Source organism: Saimiri boliviensis, chromosome 2, assembly GCF_048565385.1.
Source record: "Saimiri boliviensis isolate mSaiBol1 chromosome 2, mSaiBol1.pri, whole genome shotgun sequence".
Classification (NCBI taxonomy): domain Eukaryota; kingdom Metazoa; phylum Chordata; class Mammalia; order Primates; family Cebidae; genus Saimiri; species Saimiri boliviensis.
In genome coordinates, this window is record NC_133450.1 from 82,911,656 (window position 1) to 82,936,043 (window position 24,388).

Below are 24,388 nucleotides of genomic sequence, written 5' to 3' on the forward strand. Positions count from 1 at the left end.
CTTGCATTCTGATGAACTTTGTCTTTATCCAAGCCTCATCTAACAATGAGCAGTTAGTGCTTTATATATATATATATGTTTTTTTGTTTTTTTGTTTTTTTTGAGACAGTCTCACTTTGTCACCAGGCGCCAGGCTGTAGTGCACTGGCACTATCTCGGCTCACTGCAACCTCTGCCTCCTGAGTTCAAGCAATTCTCCTGCCTCAGCCTCCCGAGTAGCTGGGACTACAGGCACATACCACCATGCCCAGCTAATGTTTTGTATTTTTAGTAGAGACGGGGTTTCACCATGTTGGCCAGGATGGAATCGATCTCTTGACCTCGTGATCCGTCCGCCTTGGCCTCCCAAAGTGCTGCGATTACAGGCTTGAGCCACCGTGCCCAGCTGTGAAATAATATTTATTAATGTAATAGGATGAGCTGATGATAGTTAATGGAAAAAATGGATTATTTTTTATAAACTTATTTTTGAATTGTAATCTAACAGTTTGAAACCAGGTCAAGGCTCAAAGTTATGAGAGTGATTTCAGAAAGAAAACCAAACATCCAGAACTACACACTTAAGTGTGGCTAAATGAGGCTAAAATTGTTCTAGCAATATGATCTTTGTTCAAAATATTTTCAGAATTCACTTTTTGAAGTATTTTTTATTCAGTTGTACACCATACAGGAAACTTGTTCACGTTATATTGTAGTCACACCTGAGCATCAGTGGGAGTCATCTAAATTTTGGAATCTAATTTCTGATTTTTTTCAGGGATTGTGCAATTGATCCAACATGTGTACTCTGTATGGACTGCTTCCAGGATAGTGTTCATAAAAATCATCGTTACAAGGTATGAAAATATAGCCATAAAATCTCTGAATAAGTAGGAATCTGTTGGCCGTCTCATCCAAGATCTTGAGTAGTACTTACATTCCTGTTATAACAGCTCTGAAATATGAACATAGCCATTTTAAAGAAAAGATTGGAAGAGATAAGGGATGTGTGTTGCTTTACAGAAAAGAAAAAAAGAATAATTGGTAGGGAGACTCAAGATCAGATATTATTTGAATAAAGGACCAAGAAAAACCTTTAGTGGTAGGATAGTCCAAAACAACTTTTGAGAACAAGAAAACAAACAAAATTTTGAGCTCTTTGTTCTCCAGTGTGTAATGTGACCCTTCTTTGTGATCTCTAGCTATTCAGTAGTTTGTCTCTTAAAAAAAAAAAAACAGTAAACTTCTGTATTTTCCTTCTCAAAAATACATACAAACAAACGAACATACACTTACTGTTAAAGATTGTTTTTAATATAAATTCTTTTTATGTTGTTAAATGAGAAAAATGAACTATAAAAAGAGTATATTTCTGCAACCATCTTTTTTTTTTTTTTTTTCTTTCATTCTTAACCATCTGTTTTAATCAGGAAAAAAATGAAGTTTTCAAATGAAGTTTGTGGAATTATAAAAAGAAAGTTTTGTTACACTTCTAAATGGAAAAACAAAATATGTAATATTATGCATTGTTTGTGCTTTTTTTTTTTTTTAGAACATATTGTGTATCTAATTACCTAATATTTAACCATAATTTGTTTTTATAATTTACTTATTATTGGGGTATTTATTTGGGTTTCTTTTTTTTTGGTGCCGTGACACAGATATGAACAGGTTTCAGTTTTTTAAAATGATAAAGTGTTACAATAAATACCTTTTATGTGTGAATCATTTTTCTTTTTTTTTTTTTTTTTTTTTGTGAGACGGAGTTTCGCTCTTGTTACCCAGGCTGGAGTGCAATGGCGCGATCTCGGCTCACTGCAACCTCCGCCTCCTGGGTTCAGGCAATTCTCCTGCCTCAGCCTCCTGAGTAGCTGGGATTATAGGCACGCACCACCATGCCCAGCTAATTTTTTTGTATTTTTAGTAGAGACGGGATTTCACCATGTTGACCAGGTTGGTCTCGATCTCTCAACCTTGTGATCCACCTGCCTCGGCCTCCCAAAGTGCTGGGATTACAGGCTTGAGCCACCGCGCCTGGCTGTGAATCATTTTTCTATATGTAGGCTTATTTCCTTAGGATAGGTTCTCAGAAGTGGAATTACTAGATTAAAAAACAGGAATCTTTAAGAGAATGAAAAGACAAGACATAGATTGAGCAAAAAAAATCTTTGCCAAACATACATCTTATAAAAGGCCACTACTAAAAATACACAAAGAACTCTTTTTTTTTTCCTTCTTTTTTTTTTTGTTTTTTATTGTACTTTAGATTCTAGGGTACATGTGCAGACCATAGGATTGTTGCATAGGTACATACATGGCAATGTGGTTTGCTGCCTCCATCCCCCTGTCACTGATACCTGGCATTTCTCCCCATGTTATCCCTCCCCACCCTCCCACTGTTCCACACCTTCCTCCCCCGGAACAGACCTCAGTGATGCTCCCCTTCCTGTATCCATGTGTTCTCATTGTTCAACACCGGCCTATGAGTAAGAACATTTGGTGTTTGATTTTCTGTTCTTGTGTCAGTTTGCTGACAGTGATGGTTTCCAGATTCATCCATGTCCCTACAAAGGATACAAACTCATTTTTTTTTTTTTTTGAGACCGAGTTTCACTCTTGTTACCCAGGCTGGAGTGCAATGGCACGATCTCGGCTCACTGCAACCTCCGCCTCCTGGGCTCAGGCAATTCTCCTGCCTCAGCCTTCTGAGTAGCTGGGATTACAGGCATGCGCCACCACGCCCAGCTAGTTTTTTTTTTTTGTATTTTTAGTAGAGACGGGGTTTCACCATGTTGACCAGGATGGTCTCGATCTCTCGACCTCGTGATCCAACCACCTCGGCCTCCCAAAGTGCTGGGATTACAGGCTTGAGCCACCGCGCCCGGCCTCAAACTCATCATTTTTTTACAGCTGCATAGTGTTCCATGGTGTATGTGTGCCACATTGTCCATATCCAGTTTATCCTCAATGGGCATTTGAGTTAATTGAAGGTCTTTGCTGTTGTAAACAGTGCCACAGTGAACATACATGTGCATGTGTCTTTATAATAGAACAATTTATAATCCTTTGGGTATATACCCAGTAATGGGATTGCTGGGTCAAATGGAACTTCTATTTCTAGGTCATTGAGGAATCGCCACATTATCTTCCATAATGGTTGAACTAATTTACCCTCCCACCAACAGTGTAAAAGTGTTCCTATTTCTCCACATCCTCCCCAGCAGCTGTTGTCTCCAAATTTTTTAATGATCGCCATTCTAACTAGTGTGAGATGATATCTCAATGTCGTTTTGATTTGCATTTCTCTAATGACCAGTGATGATGAGCATTTTTTCATATGTTTCTTGGCCTCATATATGTCTTCTTTTGAAAAGTGTCTATTCATATCTTTCACTCACTTTTGAATGGATTTGTTTTTTTCTTGTAAATCTGTTTTAGTTCTTTGTAGATTCTGGATATTAGCCCTTTGTCAGATGGATAGATTGCAACAATTTTTTTCCATTCTGTTGGTTGTGGGTTCACCCTAATGATTGTTTGTTTTGCTGTACAGAAGCTCTGGAGTTTAATTAGATCCCATTTGTCTATTTTGGCTTTTGTTGCTGATGCTTTTGGTGTTTTAGTCATGAAGTCCTTGCCTATGCTTATGTCCTGAATGGTTTTGCCTAGGTTTTCTTCTAGGGTTTTTATGGTGTTAGGTCTTATGTTTAAGTCTTTACTACACCTGGAGTTAATTTTAGTGTAAGGTGTCAGGAAGGGGTCCAGTTTTTGCTTTCTGCACATGGCTAGCCAGTTTTCCAAACACCATTTATTAAACAGGGAATCCTTTCCCCATTGCTTGTTTTTTTGTTTTGTTTTGTTTTGTTTTGTTTTTGAGACGGAGTTTCGCTCTTGTTACCCAGGCTGGAGTGCAATGGCGCGATCTCGGCTCACCGCAACCTCCGCCTCCTGGGTTCAGGCAATTCTCCTGCCTCAGCCTCCTGAGTAGCTGGGATTACAGGCACGTGCCACCATGCCCAGCTAATTTTTTTTTTTTTGTATTTTTAGTAGAGACGGGGTTTCACCATGTTGACCAGGATGGTCTCGATCTCTCGACCTCGTGATCCACCCGCCTCGGCCTCCCAAAGTGCTGGGATTACAGGCTTGAGCCACCGCACCCGGCCCCCATTGCTTGTTTTTAATGAGGTTTGTCAAAGATCAGATTGTTGTAGATGTGTAGAATAAAATACCTAGGAATACCACTAACAAAGGATGTAAAGGACCTCTTCAAAGAGAACTGCAAGCCACTGCTCAAGGAAATAAGAGAGGACACAAACAGATGGAAAAATATTCCATGCTCATGGTTAGGAAGAATCAATATCGCAAAAATGGTCATACTGCCCAAAGTAATTTATAGATTCAATGCTATCCTCATCAAGCTACCAATGACCCTCTTCACAGAACTGGAAAAAACCACTTAAACTTCATATGGAACCAAAAGAGAGCCCGAGTAGCTGAGACAGTTCTAAGCAAAAAGAACAAAGCTGTAGGTGTCACACTACCTGACTTCAAACTATACTACAAGGCTACAGTAATCAAAACAGCATGGTACTGGTTCCAAAACAGAGATACAGACCAATGGAACAGAACAGAGGCCTTGGAGGCAATGCCACACATCTACAAAAAACTGCTAAAAACTAAGAATAAGAAAACCACCCATTTAAATAATAGATAAAGTATCTGAATAGACATTTCATCAAGAATATATACAAATGGTCAGTAAACATACTAAAAAAATCTCAGCATCATTTGTCATTAGGGAATTGCAAATTAAAACAATGAGACATTACTATACACTTGTTAGAATAGTGAAAATCCAAAGCACTGACAGTACCAAATGCTGGTGAGGATGTGAAACAACAGGAACCCTTATAACTGGTGGAAATGCAGTATGGTATAGCTACTTTGGAAGATAATTCAACAGTTTTTTATAGAAGTAAACATACTTTTATCATATGAACCAACAATAGCACTCCTTGGTATTTACACAAATGCATTGAAAACTTATGTTCATACCAAAAAACTGCACAAATATATATATATATTTTTTTCGAGACAGAGTCTAGCTCTGTGGCCCAGGTTGAGTGCAGTGTTGCAGTCTCGGCTCACTGCAACTGGTGCCTCCTAGGTTCATGCAATTCTTCTGCCTCAGCCTCCCAAGTAGCTGGGATTACAGATGTGTACCACACGCCCAGCTAATTTTTGTATTTTTAGTAGAGATAGGATTTCACCATGTTAACCAGGCTGGTCTGGAACTCCTGACCTCAAGTATCTACCCACCTTAGCCTCCCAAAGTGCTGGGATTACAGGCATGAGCCACTGTGCCCGGCCAATGGATGTTTTATAGCAGCTTTCTTAAAAAACTTGGAAGAGCCGGGCGCGGTGGCTCAAGCCTGTAATCCCAGCACTTTGGGAGGCCGAGGTGGGTGGATCACGAGGTCGAGAGATCGAGACCATCCTGGTCAACATGGTGAAACCCCGTTTCTACTAAAAATACAAAAAATTAGCTGGGCATGGTGGCGCGTGCCTGTAATCCCAGCTACTCAGGAGGCTGAGGTGGGAGAATTGCCTGAACCCAGGAGGCGGAGGTTGCGGTGAGCCGAGATCGTGCCATTGCACTCCAGCCTGGGTAACAAGAGCAAAACTCCATCTCAAAATAAATAAATAAATTAATTAATTAATTAATTAATTAATTAAAAAAACTTGGAAGCAACCAAGATGTCCTTCAATAGGTGAATGGAGAAGCTGTGGTACATACATACATACATACATACATACTATACGTACAATAGAATATTGTTTAGTGCTATAAAGAATGGAGCTATCAAGTCATGAAAACACTTGATGGAACCTTAAGTACATATTGATAAATGAAAGCAACAGTTCTGATAAAGCTATATACTGTATGATTCCAACTGTATGACATTTTGGAAAAGACAAAGCTGTAGAGGCAATAAAAAAAAAATCAGTGGCTGCTAGTGGCTGGGGGATGGTGATGGAAGGGAATGATACCTGTGAGTCAAATCTGGCTCACTTTTTTTGTATGGCCTCAAACAGCTGAGAATGATTTTTATATTTTTAGGTTGTCGGTTTAAAAAAAGTTTCATGATACATTAAAATCATGTGAGATTAACATTTCAGTGCCAGTAAATAAAGTTTTATTGCAGCAAAGCGATGCTTATTCATGTTTGTATTGTCTGTGTCTGCTTCTGCAATGCAAGAGTAGAACTGAGTAATTTGACAGAGGCTATCTGGCCTGCAAAACCTAAAATCTTATTTTCTGGTCCTTTATAAAGAAAGTTTGCTGATTCTTGCTCAAGTAGACACCTCAAGAAGGGAACTTGTATGCAGTGTTCCCTGAATCCTGACATGTTCAAAATCAGACCTTTATAGCATGGCTGGAAATAATATCCTTAGTTTATATTTTCTTCACTTAAAAATACTGCTCTGCTATTGTCTTGTTTTATATATTGTTATTGAGAAGTCTAATGCCAGTCTGATTTTCTCGTCATTATATCTCATCTTTTGCCTGAATGCCCTCATCTTTTGCCTGAATGCCCTCATCTTTTGCCTGAATGCTTTTATCTTTAAAGTCAAATAGTTTTACTAGAATATATTTTGGAGTTGATCAGTCGCTCAAGAACTCATGGGCCCTTTTAATGTACAGGTGTTCTTTTATTTCCAGAAAGTTTTCTTAGTTTATAGTCTTATTTTTAATTTATTTTTAAATTTAAATTTAATTTTTTTTTTTTTAACTGAGACAGGGTCATACTGTTTTGAGTTTGAGACTGGCCTCAAACTTCTGGGCTCAAACAGTCCTCCTGGCTTGGCATCTCAAGGTTTTAGGATTATAGGCATGAGCCACTGTGCCTGATCTGTAGTTTCAAATATTAGCTGTGTTCCATTGTTTTAATTTTCCTCTTTACTGACTCCAGTTATGGTGGCTTTCTTATGACTGTCCCCCATTTCAATGACTTTTTCTCTGATCTTACTTTTTACTTCATCTCATTTTTATTCTCTTGTATTGCTGCTTTGCTTCAGTGTTATTCACTAACTTTTCATTTGAGTCTAGATTTTGGACACTTTATAATGTAAAATTAATTGCTGGCATGATTTTCTCATTTTCTTGTATTTTTTTTTCCTGAGTTCAATTAAGTCTCACTCCTCCTTTTTTGTCAATTTCTGTTGTTAGTTTTTGTGTTACTTACTACAGGCACATGGCACCACACCTGGCTAATATTTAAATTTTTTATAGAAATGGGTTCTTGCTGTATTGCTCAGGCTGATATCAAACTCTTGACCTTCAGTGATCCTTCTACTTCACCTTCCCAAAGCTTTGGGATTACAGTCATGAGCCACTGTGCCTGGCCAGTTTTTCTGTTTCTAATAAAAGGTGTTTTAATCTGATTCAAGTCATATCACCAATTGCTTGTTTGACTCTATGTAATTGAGTTTGGAACATTGTGTTACAGTTTTCTTTAGCTTTGTGATTGGGTTTTGGCTCTTATTTGCAATTTTGTCCCTCCCCCTTTTTATTTTTACATGTTTGTATGAATATGGGCTGCTTTTTCCTGTTCTTTCTCATTTCATGATCAAGGGTCACAAATGCTCTCGTCTGCCATTTCTTCCATTTTCTGTGTAATTTCTTTTTTTGTTGTTGTTGATGATATTGGTAGTGGTGATGTGAAGGGAGGGTTTGACATGTTTTGTTTCTCTCTCATTTCTTTTTTTTTTTTTTTTTTTTTTTTTGAGACGGAGTTTCGCTCTTGTTACCCAGGCTGGAGTGCAATGGCGCGATCTCGGCCCACCGCAACCTCCGCCTCCTGGGTTCAGGCAATTCTCCTGCCTCAGCCTCCTGAGTAGCTGGGATTACAGGCACGCGCCACCATGCCCAGCTAATTTTTTGTATTTTTAGTAGAGACGGGGTTTCACCATGTTGACCAGGTTGGTCTCGATCTCTCAACCTTGTGATCCACCCGCCTCCGCCTCCCAAAGTGCTGGGATTACAGGTTTGAGCCACCGCGCCCGGCGTTTCTCTCTCATTTCTATAGAATTTTCCCTTGTATTCTTTTTTCCTTCATTGCCACATCTTTAGGGGTTTCTACTTTTTAAAAATATATTTGATTTTCTTCCAAAAGTAATGCTTCTCTGAGGTTTCCACCTCTGGTCCTGCTCACTTTCCTTGTGTATCAAGTCCCAACTTGTGTTCAGATTTCAACCCTTAGCATTGGGCTTTCTCTTTTTGGGGGTGATTTTTTCTGTATTTCAGTGTTTCATCTAAGCCCTCTGTACCTCTATGCTTTTTCATGGAGTCCTGTAAGCTCCCCTCTCTTGCTGTCTGCACCCACAGGCTTGAAGGGGTAAGCAATGGGAACTCTTGGAGCATGTCATATAAATGTTGTAGTATTTATTTTTTGTCTCCTATTAAATGCTGAAAGTGTGGATCATGTGTGGTTTTAGTGCTTTCTTTATTCTTTTTATGTTTTGGAGGAAGTTTTGGGGAAGATTCAAAATCAGATTGTTGCCATCATCCTCTACCTGAGAGTATATTTTAGATAATTTTTTTTTCAGCAACACTGAAAGAATAGTTTATAAATAAATTTTAGTTGCTATGGGACATCAGTGTAAATGAAAATACTTTATACATTTAAGTACTATGTAAGTATCATGTTTTTTTAAATTTTTTTTTTAAATTTTTTTTTTTTTTTTTTTTTTTTGAGACTGAGTTTCGCTCTTGTTACCCAGGCTGGAGTGCAATGGCGCAATCTCGGCTCACTGCAACCTCCGCCTCCTGGGTTCAGGCAATTCTCCTGCCTCAGCCTCCTGAGTAGCTGGGATTACAGGCACACGCCACCATGCCCAGCTAATTTTTTGCATTTTTAGTAGAGACGGGGTTTCACCATGTTGACCAGGATGTTCTCGATCTCTCGACCTCGTGATCCACCCGTCTCGGCCTCCCAGAGTGCTGGGATTACAGGCTTGAGCCACCGCGCCTGGCTAGTATCATGTTTTTTTAAGTTTAATTTTAAAAATATTACCACTCAAAACATCTTTGTGTTGTATAAATTATTTTTGCACACTTTGCAATCTATTCTTCTCCATTAGTCAAAATTTGTTTGTTTTTTCGGTAACTTGATCAAAAATGGTTTTTGTTATATCCAGTTAATATTATAGTGAACTCCATTAAGGTTGGAGTATTGGTGAGCATTTATTATTTGAGTCATCTTTATCATTCTTCATGCTTGGTTATATATTTGAAATCAAGACTAACTCACTTTTCCTTTATCAGATGCATACTTCTACTGGAGGAGGGTTCTGTGACTGTGGAGACATAGAAGCCTGGAAAACTGGCCCTTTTTGTGTAAATCATGAACCTGGAAGAGCAGGTACTATTAAAGAGGTAAGAATGTTATTTTGTTAAACATAGTTACGTATTTAAAGTTTGCTGAGGTTAGATAAGAGTATATGAATATGGATTCCGGTTAGAATCCTGATATTTTTATTCTCATATTTAGATATAAGGAGTTTTTTTCTCCACTCCAGGGAAGTTAAGGATTGATAATATCTCTATAAAGAGAGAATGAATTTACAATGAAAAGATGAATTCAGAATATTTGTTATGCAATCAACTAGAGTACACTGACTGGGTGCTGTGGCTCATGCCTGTAATCCCAGCACTTTAGGAGGCTGAAGCAAGTGGATCACCTGAGGTCAGGAATTCGAGACCAGCCTGGCCAACGTGGTGAAACCCTGTCTCTACTAAAAATACAGAACAGCCAGATGTGGTGGCATACACCTGTAATCCCAGCTGCTCGTGGGGCTGAGGCATCAGAATCAATTGAATCTAGGAAGTGGAGGTTGCAGTGAGCCAAGATCATGCCACTGCACTCCCTCCTGGGCAACAGAACGAGAGTCTATCTCAAAAATAAAAATTAAAATAATACACAACATATAAGCCTAAACGAACAAAAGGAAGTAATTATTAATAGAAAAGAGCAGCATATAGTGAATTAGAAAAGAGTTGAGCTGATACAAAAATTCAGTAATTGCTTTTCTTAAAGAAAATGTCAATTAAATAGATACAACCCAATCAAGGAAAAAGTTTGAGCAAGCCCATATACAGACAATTAGAAATGAGAATAGGGGAATAACCATAGAATCACAGATACAGAAGGAATCACAAGAATTGTAAAATACTCTTTTAATGACTTTGTGTAATTACACTTGAAAATGGATTATCTTATCAGATAGTATAGAGTGCGGCATTTTTATTCAAAAGCAGAAAGAAAACTTGGTCAGTTTCACTGAAGAAGTTAGGAAAGTTGTCAAAAGAAAGTACTTGCCCCAGAATGCCATGTTGGAATAGTTTTACAGATGAATTATTTCACAGCTTCAAGGAATAAATAGTTTGTGCTTTTTAAACTGCTGTGGATATCCCTAAAGCAGCAACACCTCTAGGGCAAAGATGTTGATCTTTTACGTACCATTCTGCTCTTAAAGCAGTGACACTTGTCAGAATACCTGGTTCCAGGTCTGGGTCAGGGAATGTATGAGGCAAGTTCATGCAAAAGAATATAGGACCCAACTTGAAAAGGTTCTCATTGACCTTACTTGGATAATTGAAGCATCAAAAGAAAAAAACAATAAATAACCAATAAATTGAATCACACTGAATATACAAAAATCCATGAGTTCCTAATGAAACCTAAATGAGAGCTAAATGAAATAAAACCTGTTTGTCACAGTGTCAAGTAGCTGTACTGTCGATTTCTTGCTATAAAAATTGGTTAAGGTAATGAAGTAAGCATTTATCCTGCCTTTTCAATAAGAATTGTATTTCATAGTAACCAAGTATCTCTAATTCATTAAGGAAAGCTTTTCTTTCTAGAGAAATATGCTAGCTGTAGAGCTAGAAAAGTCAACATTTTGTCAACCATAAAGAAATATTTGATTCAGACAAGGATGCTAAAATCCTTAAGGCTTAGGTTGGTGAGGAACAATATTTATATATTTCTAAATTATTATTTGCTAGTCATAAGGGGAAAAAAGCCAAAACTTTACAATGGAGTTAATCATACTGTCATAACCTGAAATCAGTCATTAATATTAGCATCATCATTAATAATGAAGTGATATGACATAATAAGCTTTTTTTCATTCTTGATTTCTTTCGAGACAGAGTTGCCCAGGCTGGAGTGCAGTGGCATGATCTCGGCTCATTGTAACCTCTACCTCCTGGGTTCAAGCGATTCTCATGTCTTGGCTCTCCGAGTAGTTGGGATTACAGGTGTGCACCACCACTCCTGGCTAATTTTATATTTTTAGTAGAGATGGGGTTTCACCATGTTGGCCAGACTGAACTTGAACTCCTGGATTCTAGTGATTCATCTGCCTTGGCCTCTCAAAGTGCTGGGATTACAGGCATGAGCCACTGGGCCCAGCTGGTGTAAAAGCTTTTCATAGGATATAAAATGAAGTACATAGTTTGACCATTTGAAAACTAATCAGTATAATACACCATATAAATAGAATAAAACCACATTATCATCTCAGTCGATGTAGCAAAAACCTTTTACAAAATACAGTACCCTTTCATAAAATATATTTCAACAAACTAAGAATGGAAGGGAACTTCATCAACCTAATAAAGAACATGTATGAAAAACTCACAGTTGATATCATAGTTAATGCTGAAACAGTGGATGCTTTTCCCCTGAAGTTAGAACCAAGACAAGGATATCTGCTTTTGCTGTGTCTGTTGCATATTGTATTGGAGATTCTACCAAGGAATTTAGATACAAAAAGTAGTAAAAGGCATCCACTCTGGAAAGGGGGAAGTAAAACTAGCTGTTTGCAGAGGACGTGCTTTTGTAGGCGCTAGTCTATTTTATCAATTACAACCATAAAATATACACATCTGGTGACTCACACCTATAATTCCAGCACTTTGGGAGACGCAGGCAGGAGGCTTATTTGAAGCTGGAAGTTAGAGACCAACCTGGGCAACATAGTGATTTTGTATATGAAAATCCTAAGGAATCCATAAAGAGTTGTTTTTTATTCTATTTATATGGTGTATTGCATTGATTGATTTTTAGATGTGAAAACTATGTACTTTATTTTTTATCGTATGAAAAACTCTACTGGCTGGGTGCAGTGGCTCACGCCTGTAAACCCAGCACTTTGGGGGGCTGCAGTGGGTGGATCACTTGAGGCCAGGAGACCCCATCTCTACAAAAAATTAAAAAATTAGCCAGATGTGGTAGCACATACCTGTAGTCCTAGCTACTCAGGAGGCTGAGGTGGGAAGGAAATTAAAGTAATTTTTGTTACATTATCTTGTATCTCATATCCTGCAATCTTGCTGATCTTTTTTCATTATTTTTTACATCTTGGCCAATACTTGCTGTTACCTGCATTTTTAAAATTATAGCCAGCTAGGTAGTTGTAAAGTGGTATCTCATTGTGATTTGTATTTGTATTCCGTAATGCCTTATGATATGGCGCATTCAAATGCATTTTATAACTGATTGGCTTCAACAAGCTTTTTATTTTATTTTATTTTATTTTTGAGACGGAGTTTTCGCTCTTGTTACCCAGGTTGGAGTGCAATGGTGCGATCTCGGCTCACCGCAACCTCCGCCTCCTGGGTTCAGGCAATTCTCCTGCCTCAGCCTCCTGAGTAGCTGGGATAACAGGCACGTGCCACCATGCCCAGCTAATTTTTTGTATTTTTAGTAGAAACGGGGTTTCACCATGTTGACCAGGATGGTCTCGATCTCTCGACCTCGTGATCCACCCGCCTCGGCCTCCCAAAGTGCTGGGATTACAGGCTTGAGCCACTGCGCCCGGCTCAACAAGCTTTTTATTGATGTTCTGTAATGAAAAGAACTTTTTTTGTGTATGTGTGGGAGTCAGAAGACCCAGATTTTCGTCATGTTTCTGCTATTTATAAGCTCTGTAATCTTAGGTGGATTCCTTATCTTTTCCTTGTGGTTAAGCATATGACATTAAATTTATCATCATAACCATTTTTAAGAATATAATTTAGTAGTGTAGATATTGAGTTCAGTAGTGTTAAGTATATTCACATTGTTGTGTAACAGATCTTAAGAGATTTTTCCATCTTGTGACCCTGAAACTCTATACCCAGTCAGCAAACTTCTGCTTACCCCCAGGGCTTGGCAACCACCTGTCTATCTTCTGCTTCTATGAATATGACTACTTTAGATGCTTCATATGAGTAGAATCGTACAGTATTTGTCCCTCTGCGACTGGCTGGGTTCCATTTTTTTTCAATGTCATTAATACCTGTTCTGCCTTGGAGAGTAGCCATGAGGATCTGTGGAAACAAGTTATGAGAAAAGTCTTTGTAAGCTATAAGGGATAAACAATTATTATGTGATATCATCATAATTAGCTACTCAGAAAGGCAAGGAGGAACGTTCATAAGAGAGTATATCACTAATGGGGAGACTCCATGGTTCTGCTTCTTTTCTGTCTTCAGTAACACCAGCTTGTCCACAGGGGTTAAGCTAAACTAATCTAAATACATAGCAACCCTCTTGAGCTCAACTTGAATTCGTTCCTGGAAAATGTAATGAATTCAGCAAAGTGATTATTTTAACTTAATGTTATGTTCTTTTTTATTTTTCTTTCTTTTTAAAAAATTTTTATTGCATTTTAGGTTTTGGGGTACATGTGAAGAACATGTAAGATTATTGCATAGGCACACACATGGCAGTGGGGTTTGCGGCCTTCCTCCACATCACCTAACATTAACGTTCTTTATTCATTTATTTATATATAATCTTGACTAGTATGTTTTTCTGTGCTTTTTAATAGAATTCACGCTGTCCATTGAATGAAGAGGTAATTGCACAAGCCAGGAAAATATTTCCTTCAGTGATAAAATACATTGTAGAAATGACTATATGGGAAGAAGAAAAAGAACTGCCTCCTGAACTCCAGATAAGGTGGGGAAAATTGTCAAAGGGAGCAAGTTTTACTGATGGTTATTTATATTGCACAGTATGTGTTCGATAATTGTTTTTGTTATTTACTGCCTAATTCATTGTCATTATGAAAAATTCATAGTGACTTATCTCTTGGGAGTATTTCAGAATATTGGTTTGTATGAGATATGTTGCTAGGCACCATCCAGAAGTTAAGCCAAAAGAACAGTCTATCAGGCAGGAGCTTTGAATTTTTAGGAAAAAAAAGAAATCAACATGTTGAGAGTCTTGTTCTACATAATTTATAAGGACATAGCAGCTTCTCATCCCAGTAGGTAAGTAAATTGCCCAGTTTGATCCTGGCCTGGACCAATGTCCAATTTGAGGTTTGTGTGAACAAAGATAGGGACTTTGCAACAGTGTGTCTCCTTTTAGCCCAGGTTTTTGGCTCTTTTCCTGATCAAGTAAAGTTTGATGGGAATGATCAAAAGGCCCTCTATCCTGTGCTTTGGTTTAGGATTATTGCAATTGTAGGGATGTAACTTTTTTAAGCTAAAACTAAGCAATTTCTAGTAGCCATAAGTAATTTGGTAACAGTAATATTTGCTCTTACCTTACAAATGTAAAAAGGACTTTTGGACCTGATATGAAGATACACTTTGAGCCATGTGGAAATTTTTCTACCTCTGTGATACTAGGATTTTCACAAAATTGCAGCACAAATCTAAATAGTCATTCTTTGAGTTTATTGGCTATTTTCATTTGTTTTGTTTTTAAAGGGAGAAACAAGAATTCTAATTAACACAGACATTAAATGTACTATTTTGCCTCTTATTAGGCCAAAAACCACTTGTGGAAATAAGTGTCATGACAAATTGTATCCACAAATATTTTAATTTCCAAAAGGTTAATGTCAGTTAAATCTTTTAAGACACTTTATGTTGGTAAACATAATATGAGCCATCTGCTTGTTAAAAAAGGAGGATTGCTTCAGTGTCATTATGCAAAAGTTAAGGGTAGTATTAAAAATGTACAATTAGGCCGAGGCAGGCAGATCACCTGAGGTCAGGAGTTCAAGACCAGCCTGGCCAACATGGTGAAACACTCTCTACTAAAACTACAAAAATTAGCTGAGCATGGTGGTGTGCACCTTGTAATGCCAGCTACTCAGGAGGCTGAGGCAGGAGAATCACTTAAACTCGGGAGACGGAGGTTGTAGTGAGCTGAGATCGTGCCATTGCACTCCAGCCTGGGCAACAGAGCAAGACTCCGTATCAAAAAATACCAAAAAACCCCAAAAACATGCAGTCACTAAACTGAGGCTTTTGAAAGTAATATGAAAAATTGGGGGAAAAACATGGAAAAGGAAATACTTTTATCAGAGTTTTAAAAAGTCATGGCAGTGTACCACTTAAATTCTGGGCTGGGTGTGGTGGCTCATGCCTATAATCTTGGCACTTTGGGAGCATGCAGATTGCTTGAGCTCAGGAGTTCACAGCCAGCCTGGACAACATGGCAAAACCCATTTATACAAAAAATACAAAAATTAGCTGGGCATGGTTACACACTCCTTCATCTCAGCTACTTAGGAAGCTGAGGTGGATTGCTTCAGCCTAGGAGGCAGCGATTCCATTGAGTTGAGGTTGTGTCACTGCACTCCAGCCTGGGTGACAGAGTGAGACCCTGTCTCAAAAAAAAAAGAAAAAAAAAAAATCAAATTCTTTATTAGTTTTATGGTGTTATTTACTTTTCCTTTGTTTATTTGTTGTTGTATCTATATATCAATATATTTTTTCTAACAGGAAGAAAAATGAAAGATACTATTGTGTCCTTTTCAATGATGAACACCATTCGTACGACCACGTCATATATAGCCTACAAAGAGCTCTTGACTGTGAGCTCGCAGAGGCCCAGTTGCATACCACTGCCATAGACAGAGAGGTTTGTAGTCTCCTTTTGAATTATGTTTCTGTTTTCTGTCAGTTTCCCAGCAGCCAGGTGTTGACTGAGTCCTTGCTCAGTATTGTGCTAGGTACAACCATCCTCTCCACTTATTCCTTACATCCTAGGTAAATTGGTTAGAACTTCAATTTTGTGGGTGTGTATCATAGTTTTAGATAATTATTTATAATTTTTATCTTTTATTTTAGATATATAGAAACTGAATTTATTTGGGAAAGCATAGGTAAGAATGTCAGCTCACTTTAGTCTGGTCGTATAAGTATTTATTGAATGAATGAATAGGTGCATGAATTATGAAAAGTTGATCATTTCGGAAGTCTTAACATGATTTATTTAAATTATTTTTAGAATAGTATTCTATGGCTTAGTTTATTTAACATCCATCCAGAGCAAAATGGGTTCTTTAGGTAATATAAGTATATAAAAGGAATAGTAACTTCATCCTTGCCCTTGGGTGCTATATAATCTAGTGTAAGAAATAGCATGACATTAGTAATTTAATTTTTTGACTTTTAATACACTTTTTAAAAAACACATGGTTTAATAGAGAATTAGAATAGGTGATTAACTTTCTCTGTGTTTCTTATGTATAGCTTATGTGATTGCAAATCATTAATGAAAGAGCAAATAAAATGAAAAAAACAAAAGGATATGAATAGCTAGTAATAGCTAACATTTGCGAAGTATTTGCATATGTCAGACATGGTATACTTTATATGTAATATCTCATTTAATCCCCGTAGCCATAAGTCAACCCTTTGAGATTGATAATATTATTATCTCGGTTTCATAAACCTGTGTTTAGTACCTGGAGAATTAAGAGGATCAGTATCTTGGCACACCAGTAACCCATTATGAGTAGATAAGAATTCTGGTTAGAATGGCACTCTTCAGAGGCCGGGCATGGTGGCTCAAGCCTGTAATCCCAGCACTTTGGGATGCTGAGGCAGGTGGATCACAAGGTCAAGAGATCGAAACCATCCTGGTCAACATGGTGAAACCCCATCTCTACTAAAAATACAAAAAAGTAGCTGGGCATGGTGGCACGTGCCTGTAATCCCAGCTACTCAGGAGGCTGAGGCAGGAGAATTGCTTGAATCTGGGAGGTGGAGGTTGCAGCGAGTCAAGATTGCACCATTTCACTCTAGCCTGGGCGACAGAGCAAGATTCTAGCTCCAAAAAAAAGATGCAAGATAGGAAATAGTGAGAAAACACTGCAGTTGGCCATCCTCATATTGAGAGCACAATATCCCTAGTCCTCTAAGTTGTGTCTTTGAGCACTTAGAGAGTTTGTTTCTCTGATTGCTTGGCTTGTTGGACAACTCTCATTCTTAGAAATTTTTTTTTTCCTGTGTTAACCCAAAATCTGTATCTATGTGCTTTCAGACTAATTTCTTTTAGAACAACCCAGAAGAGGTCTTTTTTTGCTTTCAGACAGTAACCCATCAGATAGTTTTTAAAAACTATAATTTCTTGAGTTCGATCGGTAGCGGGAGCGGAGAGCGGACCCCAGAGAGCCCTGAGCAGCCCCACCGCCGCCGCCGGCCTAGTTACCATCACATCCCGGGAGGAGCCGTAGCTGCCGCAGCCGGCCCCAGTCACCATCACCGCAACCATGAGCAGCGAGGCCGAGACCCAGCAGCCGCCCGCTGCCCCCCCCGCCCCCCCCGCCCTCAGCGCCGCGGACACCAAGCCCGGCACTACGGGCAGCGGCGCAGGGAGCGGTGGCCCGGGCGGCCTCACACCGGCGGCGCCTGCCGGCGGGGACAATAAGGTCATCGCAACGAAGGTTTTGGGAACAGTAAAATGGTTCAATGTAAGGAACGGATATGGTTTCATCAACAGGAATGACACCAAGGAAGATGTATTTGTACACCAGACTGCCATAAAGAAGAATAACCCCAGGAAGTACCTTCGCAGTGTAGGAGATGGAGAGACTGTGGAGTTTGATGTTGTTGAAGGAGAAAAGGGTGCGGAGGCAGCAAATGTTACAGGTCCTGGTGGCGTTCCAGTTCAAGGCAGTAAATATGCAGCAGACCGTAACCATTATAGACGCTATCCACGTCGTAGGGGTCCTCCACGCAATTACCAGCAAAATTACCAGAATAGTGAGAGTGGGGAAAAGAACGAGGGATCAGAGAGCGCTCCCGAAGGCCAGGCCCAACAACGCCGGCCCTGCCGCAGGCGAAGGTTCCCACCTGACTACATGCGGAGACCCTATGGGCGTCGACCACAATATTCCAACCCTCCTGTGCAGGGAGAAGTGAGGGAGGGTGCTGACAACCAGGGTGCAGGAGAACAAGGTAGACCAGTGAGGCAGAATATGTATCGGGGATATAGACCACGATTCCGCAGGGGCCCTCCTCGCCAAAGACAGCCTAGAGAGGACGGCAATGAAGAGGACAAAGAAAATCAAGGAGATGAGACCCAAGGTCAGCAGCCACCTCAGCGTCGGTACCGCCGCAACTTCAATTACCGACGCAGACGCCCAGAAAACCCTAAACCACAAGATGGCAAAGAGACAAAAGCAGCCGATCCACCAGCTGAGAATTCGTCCGCTCCCGAGGCTGAGCAGGGCGGGGCTGAGTAAATGCCGGCTTACCATCTCTACCATCATCCGGTTTAGTCATCCAACAAGAAGAAATAAGAAATTCCAGCAATAAGAAATGAACAAAAGATTGGAGCGGAAGACCTTAAGTGCTTGCTTTTGCCCGTTGACCAGATAAATAGAACTATCTGCATTATCTATGCAGCATGGGGTTTTTATTATTTTTACCTAAAGATGTCTCTTTTTGGTAATAACAAACATGTTTTTTAAAAAAGCCTGGTTTTTCTCAATACGCCTTTAAAGGTTTTTAAATTGTTTCATATCTGGTCAAGTTGAGATTTTTAAGAACTTCATTTTTAATTTGTAATAAAAGTTTACAACTTGATTTTTTCAAAAAAGTCAACAAACTGCAAGCACCTGTTAATAAAGGTCTTAATAAAAAAAAAAACAAAAACTATAATTTCTTATGTTTGTTTTCTTCAACTGTTTTATGATAATAAGCTCATACTGATCAAGCTCTATTTCCTTTTCTCTACCTCCTCCCCCTAGGTAAATAATAGTTTATCAGAGATTATCTTAAAATGTGGTACTATAAATCATTTCACTAAACATTTATTAAAGCACTTTGAGGAAATACAAAGATGAATCAGATTGAATCTGCCTTCAAATGATTATACTGTTCTTATGAAAGAAACAGGCATTCAAGAGAAATTTTAAATATGTAATGATGTTATTAAAATAATTTATTTTAAGAGACAGGGTCTCACTATGTTGCCCACACTTACCTTGAGCTCCTGGGCTCAGATGATTTGCCCATCTTGGCCTCCCAAAGTTCTGGGATTACAGGTGTGAGCCACTGTGCCTAGCCCCCAGGTCATATTTTTGCCATCTTATGTACATGGTTAATATTGCAGATTATAAGAGAAAATCTTGGTAGATACCAAGATTTATTCTGGGAAGATTACTATAAGCTACCATGATCTTAGGACTCTCAGAAGACACGTACCAGTAGGATAAACCAGTGTCCCAGGAGAGGAATTGGCTTGGGAAAGCATGGGGCTGTGCTTTGTTGGTTTTCATATGGAATGGAAAGATCTGTGTCTTCCTGTCTTTGCCCTGTCTCTTCCTAGTCTTATTCCCATTACTGCTCTCCTCTGTAGTCAAAGTGGAGAAGGCCTGTAGCTACAGCTAATCTACCTACTGATAGGTTGTCTTGTTTTGCGGGTCCCAAGACTTCATAAGGTGATGGTGATTCCAAGAAAAGTTTTTTAATAAATGATTACTCAGAAGGTAAAATAGGACATGAGATAAAGTTGTACACTAATTAAGGTGAAAAATGTACTCCTTGGCTAGAAGAAACTCTTGCAGTTAGTCTGTTTTACAAACCCTTAAAGATATGCTCTTGTAGTTCTGTGTTTTCAGCTATAGTATGAAGATAAAGGTAACCTATTAGAAATCACTTGGAAGTAATTTTTTTTTTCAGAGTAGACATGCCAGCCCGAACCTAGGAAATCAGAATTAGGAGTATGGAGAAGAGAAGAGGAAAGAAATGGCCGCGTACTTTGAAAACACTGCCTCCCTCCAGTTGATCTACTCTCACCCCCATTTTTTGGTCACTAAGAAAGGTTATTTTTGTTGGATTTCTGTAGTTCCAGCTACTTAGGAGGCTGAGCCTGGGAGTTCAAGGCTGTCGTGAGCTTTGATCACACCACTGTCTTCCAGCCTGGACTACAGAGTGAGACTCCATCTCCATTCATTCATTCAATAAAATTTTTAGTGGTGGCAAAATCTACATAACATAAATTTTACCATTTTAATCTTTTTCTAGGGATACAGTATACTAATGTTAACTATGTGTATTGTTGTACAGCAGATCTCTAGAACTTTTCCATCTTGCAGAACTAAAACTTTATATTCATTGGACAATTCCCCCTTTTACTCTCCGTCTAGCCCCTGGCAACCACCAATTTTGCTTTCTAAGAGCTTGAATATTTTAGATAAGTCATATAAGTGGTATCATGCAGTATTTGTCTGTTTGTGACTGGTTTATTTCACTTAGTATAATGTCCTCAAAGTTTATCCATATTTCATCAAGTGGTGGGATTTCTTTCTTTTTTAAGGTTGAATAAATAATATTATACTATGTGTATAATATTATATCATATTATATATATATAAAATACACACATTTTGTCAAGTGGTGGGATTTCTTTTTTAAGGCTGAATAATGTTATACTATGTGTGTAATATATATTTATATATAAATATTACATTTGTATATAACTTTTACTGTATATATGTACACACATACATATTTGTGGTATATACATACATAGAATATATGATATGTATGTGGCCTATATATATATATACACACACAGTACAGTTTTGTACTGTATACAGTATGTATGCATATACATCATATTTTGTTTACCTGTGCATCTCGTCAGTGGACACTTGGGTTGCTTCCACCTTTTGCTGTTGTGAATAATGCTCTTATGAACATGGATCCACAAATGTTCGTTCAAGTCCTTGCTTTCAGTTCTTTTGGGTACATGCCCATAAGTGGAATTGCTGGATCATATAAGAATTCTATTTCTAATTTCTTGAGGAACAACCATACCGTTTTCCATAGCAGCTGCATCATTTTATATATTCTCCAGCAGTGCATAAGGGTTTCTCCACATCCTTGTTAATACTTGTTATTAGTGTTTTTTTAATAGCCAACTCATTTTTTTTTCCCATAGCTTATTGGGGTACAGGTGGTATTTGGTTACACGAATAAGTTCTTTAGTGGTGATTTGTGAGATTTTAGTGCACTTATCACCCGAGCAGTATATACTGCACCCTGTTTGTGGTCTTTTATCCCTCATTCCTCTCCAACCCTTCCCCCCAAGTCCCCAAAGTTCATTCTATCATTCTTAATGTGTTTGCATCCTCATAGTTTAGCTCCCACATATCAGTGAGAATATATGATGATTGGTTTTCTATTCCTGAGTTACTTCACTTAGAATAATAGTCTCCAGTCTCATCCAAGTTGCTGCAAATGCCGTCAGTTCATTCCTTTTTATGGCTGTGTAGTAGTCCATCGTGTGCGTGCATGCATGTGTGTATGTGTATACACCACAGTTTCTTTATCCAGCCATTGATTGATGGGCATTTGAGTTTGTTCCATGATTTTGCAATTATGAACTGTGCTGCTATTAACATGCATGTGCAAGTATCTTTCGTATAATGACTTCCTCTGGTTAGATAGCCAGTAGTGAGAGTATTTGGGGTGTCTCCCAGGTCCTGCAAGAGCAGTTTGCTTCCTTCAGAAGGTCTGTGGGTCCTCTCTGGATTCCTGGTTTCTTCTTGCAGTCTTTCTGGAGTTAAAATTCATGATGTGAGCCTCCATGCACTGCTCCATCCGAGTCGGAGCTACAATCTAGTCCTGCCTCCTGTCCACTATGATCAGCAGCCAACTCTCTTGTCATTTTTTGATAGCAGCCAAAAAATATGGATATGAGGTCGTTTTCCTCCCCCCATTTATTGAGATGCACTGCTTTAGATTAATTGCCAGTATCACATAAGGTCATCATTGAGCTAGAGTTCATAGAACTATTCTTGTCTTACCTGTTCTTTTAAAAATTTCTTATGGCCTGGGTTTTTGTGCATTTTTCTTTTTCAGTATTGGCAACCTTGTAATGAGTAGTCCAAATATATTTGGATCGTTCTTATGCTTATGTCCTAAGGAGCTTAAGAGGGACTATTATAGGATGGCTACAAGTGCAGACTCTGGAGATGAACTGCTTGTCATGTATCTCTGAATCTGTCACTTGCTAACTTTCTGATTTGGAGATATATTAATTCTGTCTTGTTTTTCTTGTTGTCGTCTGTAAAATGGGGTATACCTTCTTTATAGGGTGATTGTGAAGGTTAAATGAGGAAGACAGTGCTTCCTAGCTTTATTCAAATGGCACACATAGAAAATGATAAATTTTTATAGATGGGTAAAAGAATGAGCTACAGGGAAATTCTACATAGACCTTGCATGACTGCCTCCAGGACTGGTGGAATCAATAGTACAGCTATACTTCCAGCCTATTAATGGGCCACAAGTATATATTAGGATACATGTTAAGGAGCTGTGAATTCTATCATAAAGAATATTTTAAAAACATAGCGGAAGTTTCGAAAACCTGAGTCATTGTTTCATATAAGTAGAGAGGACACTGCAGTAACTAAAGAATAGGCATTCTTGCAGGCAAGAAACTCAGTATCTTAAATTGCAGAACGTCTCTCCTAGAGGCATTGAAAGTTCTCATACTTCATAAAGGTTTGGAACATTTGTATCTGTCTTTCAGTTATTGTTCCAGTATCTTAAAACTTTTAGTCAATAAGTGATTAGTAATTGAGAGCTCATTAAGTCTTTGGGCTACATATTGGTTATTGATTGTGGTTATCATTTCACTACCTAATTCTCACTTTTGTCTGTAATTAGGGTCGTCGGGCTGTTAAAGCAGGTGGTTATGCTGCTTGCCAGGAAGCAAAGGAAGATATAAAGGTAACTTCCTGAATTAGGGGGGAAAAGAGACGTTAAAGACAAATGTACACTGTAAGAACCCAAGTAGAATGATTTGAGTGATATTGTTGAAGTGGGGTTTGGGGCACCTAGATGCAGAGATTTGGAACTGACAGGGTTATGTGATTTCTTCTTTTGAAGTCTAGATACCTCAGCTGAAAGCAAGTTGTAAATGCTGGTTTTTTGGTTTGTTCCCTTCATTTGTAGAGTCATTCAGAAAATGTCTCTCAACATCCACTTCATGTAGAAGTATTACACTCAGAGATTATGGCTCATCAGAAATTTGCTTTGCGTCTTGGTTCCTGGATGAACAAAATTATGAGCTATTCAAGTAAGCATACCTCCTGTTTTTCTTGTTTCTGATAACATTTTCTGTTTTTTTGTAACCACAAAATTTAAAATGCCATTTGAGTGTGAAATAAGGGTTTTTTTGGTTTATACACTTCATTAATTTTCAGGATTGCATTTCAGATGCATAATATCATAAGGTATTATTTCAAGTACACAGTATCAAGTACTATCTTTTTATTGGTTGTTGAGTCTTTGATATTGACAGAATTATTCTTTACATCAAATGTGAGAGGATTACTGGTAGTCTTTTTATATGTTATTATAGGAAATGTACTTTTAGGAGAAATATTATAAGAATAAAAATTATGGCTAAGCATAGTGGCTTATGACTATAATCCCAGCACTGTGAGAGGCTGAGGCAGGAGGATCACTTGAGCCCAGCAGTTCAAGACCAGCCTGGGCAACAGAGCGAGACCAATCTCTATTAAAAAAAAAAAAAAAAAAAAAAAAAAAGAATACAAGTTGTTTAATTGTGTGACCTCTTTGGTTTGTAGGTGACTTTAGGCAGATCTTTTGCCAAGCATGCCTTAGAGAAGAACCTGGCTCAGAGAATCCCTGTCTCATAAGCAGGTTAATGCTTTGGGATGCAAAGCTTTATAAAGGTAAGTGGACAGTTGCTTATGCTGTTTGTTGGGAAGCAAAGGAAGATTATGACCTTAAAGTAGAGCTGTAATATCTTTTATTTATTAAATTAGTTATTAAATCTGTGATCTTGATTGATAAGATATTACATGTGAATATAAAGTTTAACCAGTCAGTATGTATTCTTTGATGTTAAAACCCAGGGATGTTGTCTTTTAAGTACAGAGTCTTTTCATTTAGTGAGAGCCAGTCAAAAAGAGTGTATATGTATATGTCTATACGTATATCTATATATTCATGTAGTGCCATTATTGAGTGGCCAAAAAAAAAAAAAAGCTGTTAGTTTTCATTGTAAAAATCTAAATGAAGAACAAAACACAAAAGTCAAGAGAAAAGCTAAAAGCATGGAGA

General features: G+C 38.3%; 1 protein-coding gene and 1 pseudogene across 4 annotated transcripts in view; both read left to right on the forward strand.

The window, feature by feature from the left end:
- The window catches only part of UBR1 (ubiquitin protein ligase E3 component n-recognin 1), a 173,400-nt gene that overhangs the window by 43,809 nt on the left and 105,203 nt on the right, over window positions 1-24,388 (forward strand). For all 4 annotated transcript variants that reach the window (XM_074393773.1, XM_003928951.3, XM_074393772.1 and 1 more), the window contains 7 exons: window positions 758-836; window positions 9,305-9,415; window positions 13,861-13,991; window positions 15,773-15,911; window positions 22,964-23,026; window positions 23,252-23,375; window positions 23,890-23,997. In XM_074393773.1, the coding sequence (XP_074249874.1) occupies window positions 758-836; window positions 9,305-9,415; window positions 13,861-13,991; window positions 15,773-15,911; window positions 22,964-23,026; window positions 23,252-23,375; window positions 23,890-23,997 (755 nt within the window). The remainder of the gene's footprint in view (window positions 1-757; window positions 837-9,304; window positions 9,416-13,860; window positions 13,992-15,772; window positions 15,912-22,963; window positions 23,027-23,251; window positions 23,376-23,889; window positions 23,998-24,388) is intronic.
- LOC120363906 (Y-box-binding protein 1 pseudogene) lies at window positions 16,980-23,025 on the forward strand (annotated as a pseudogene).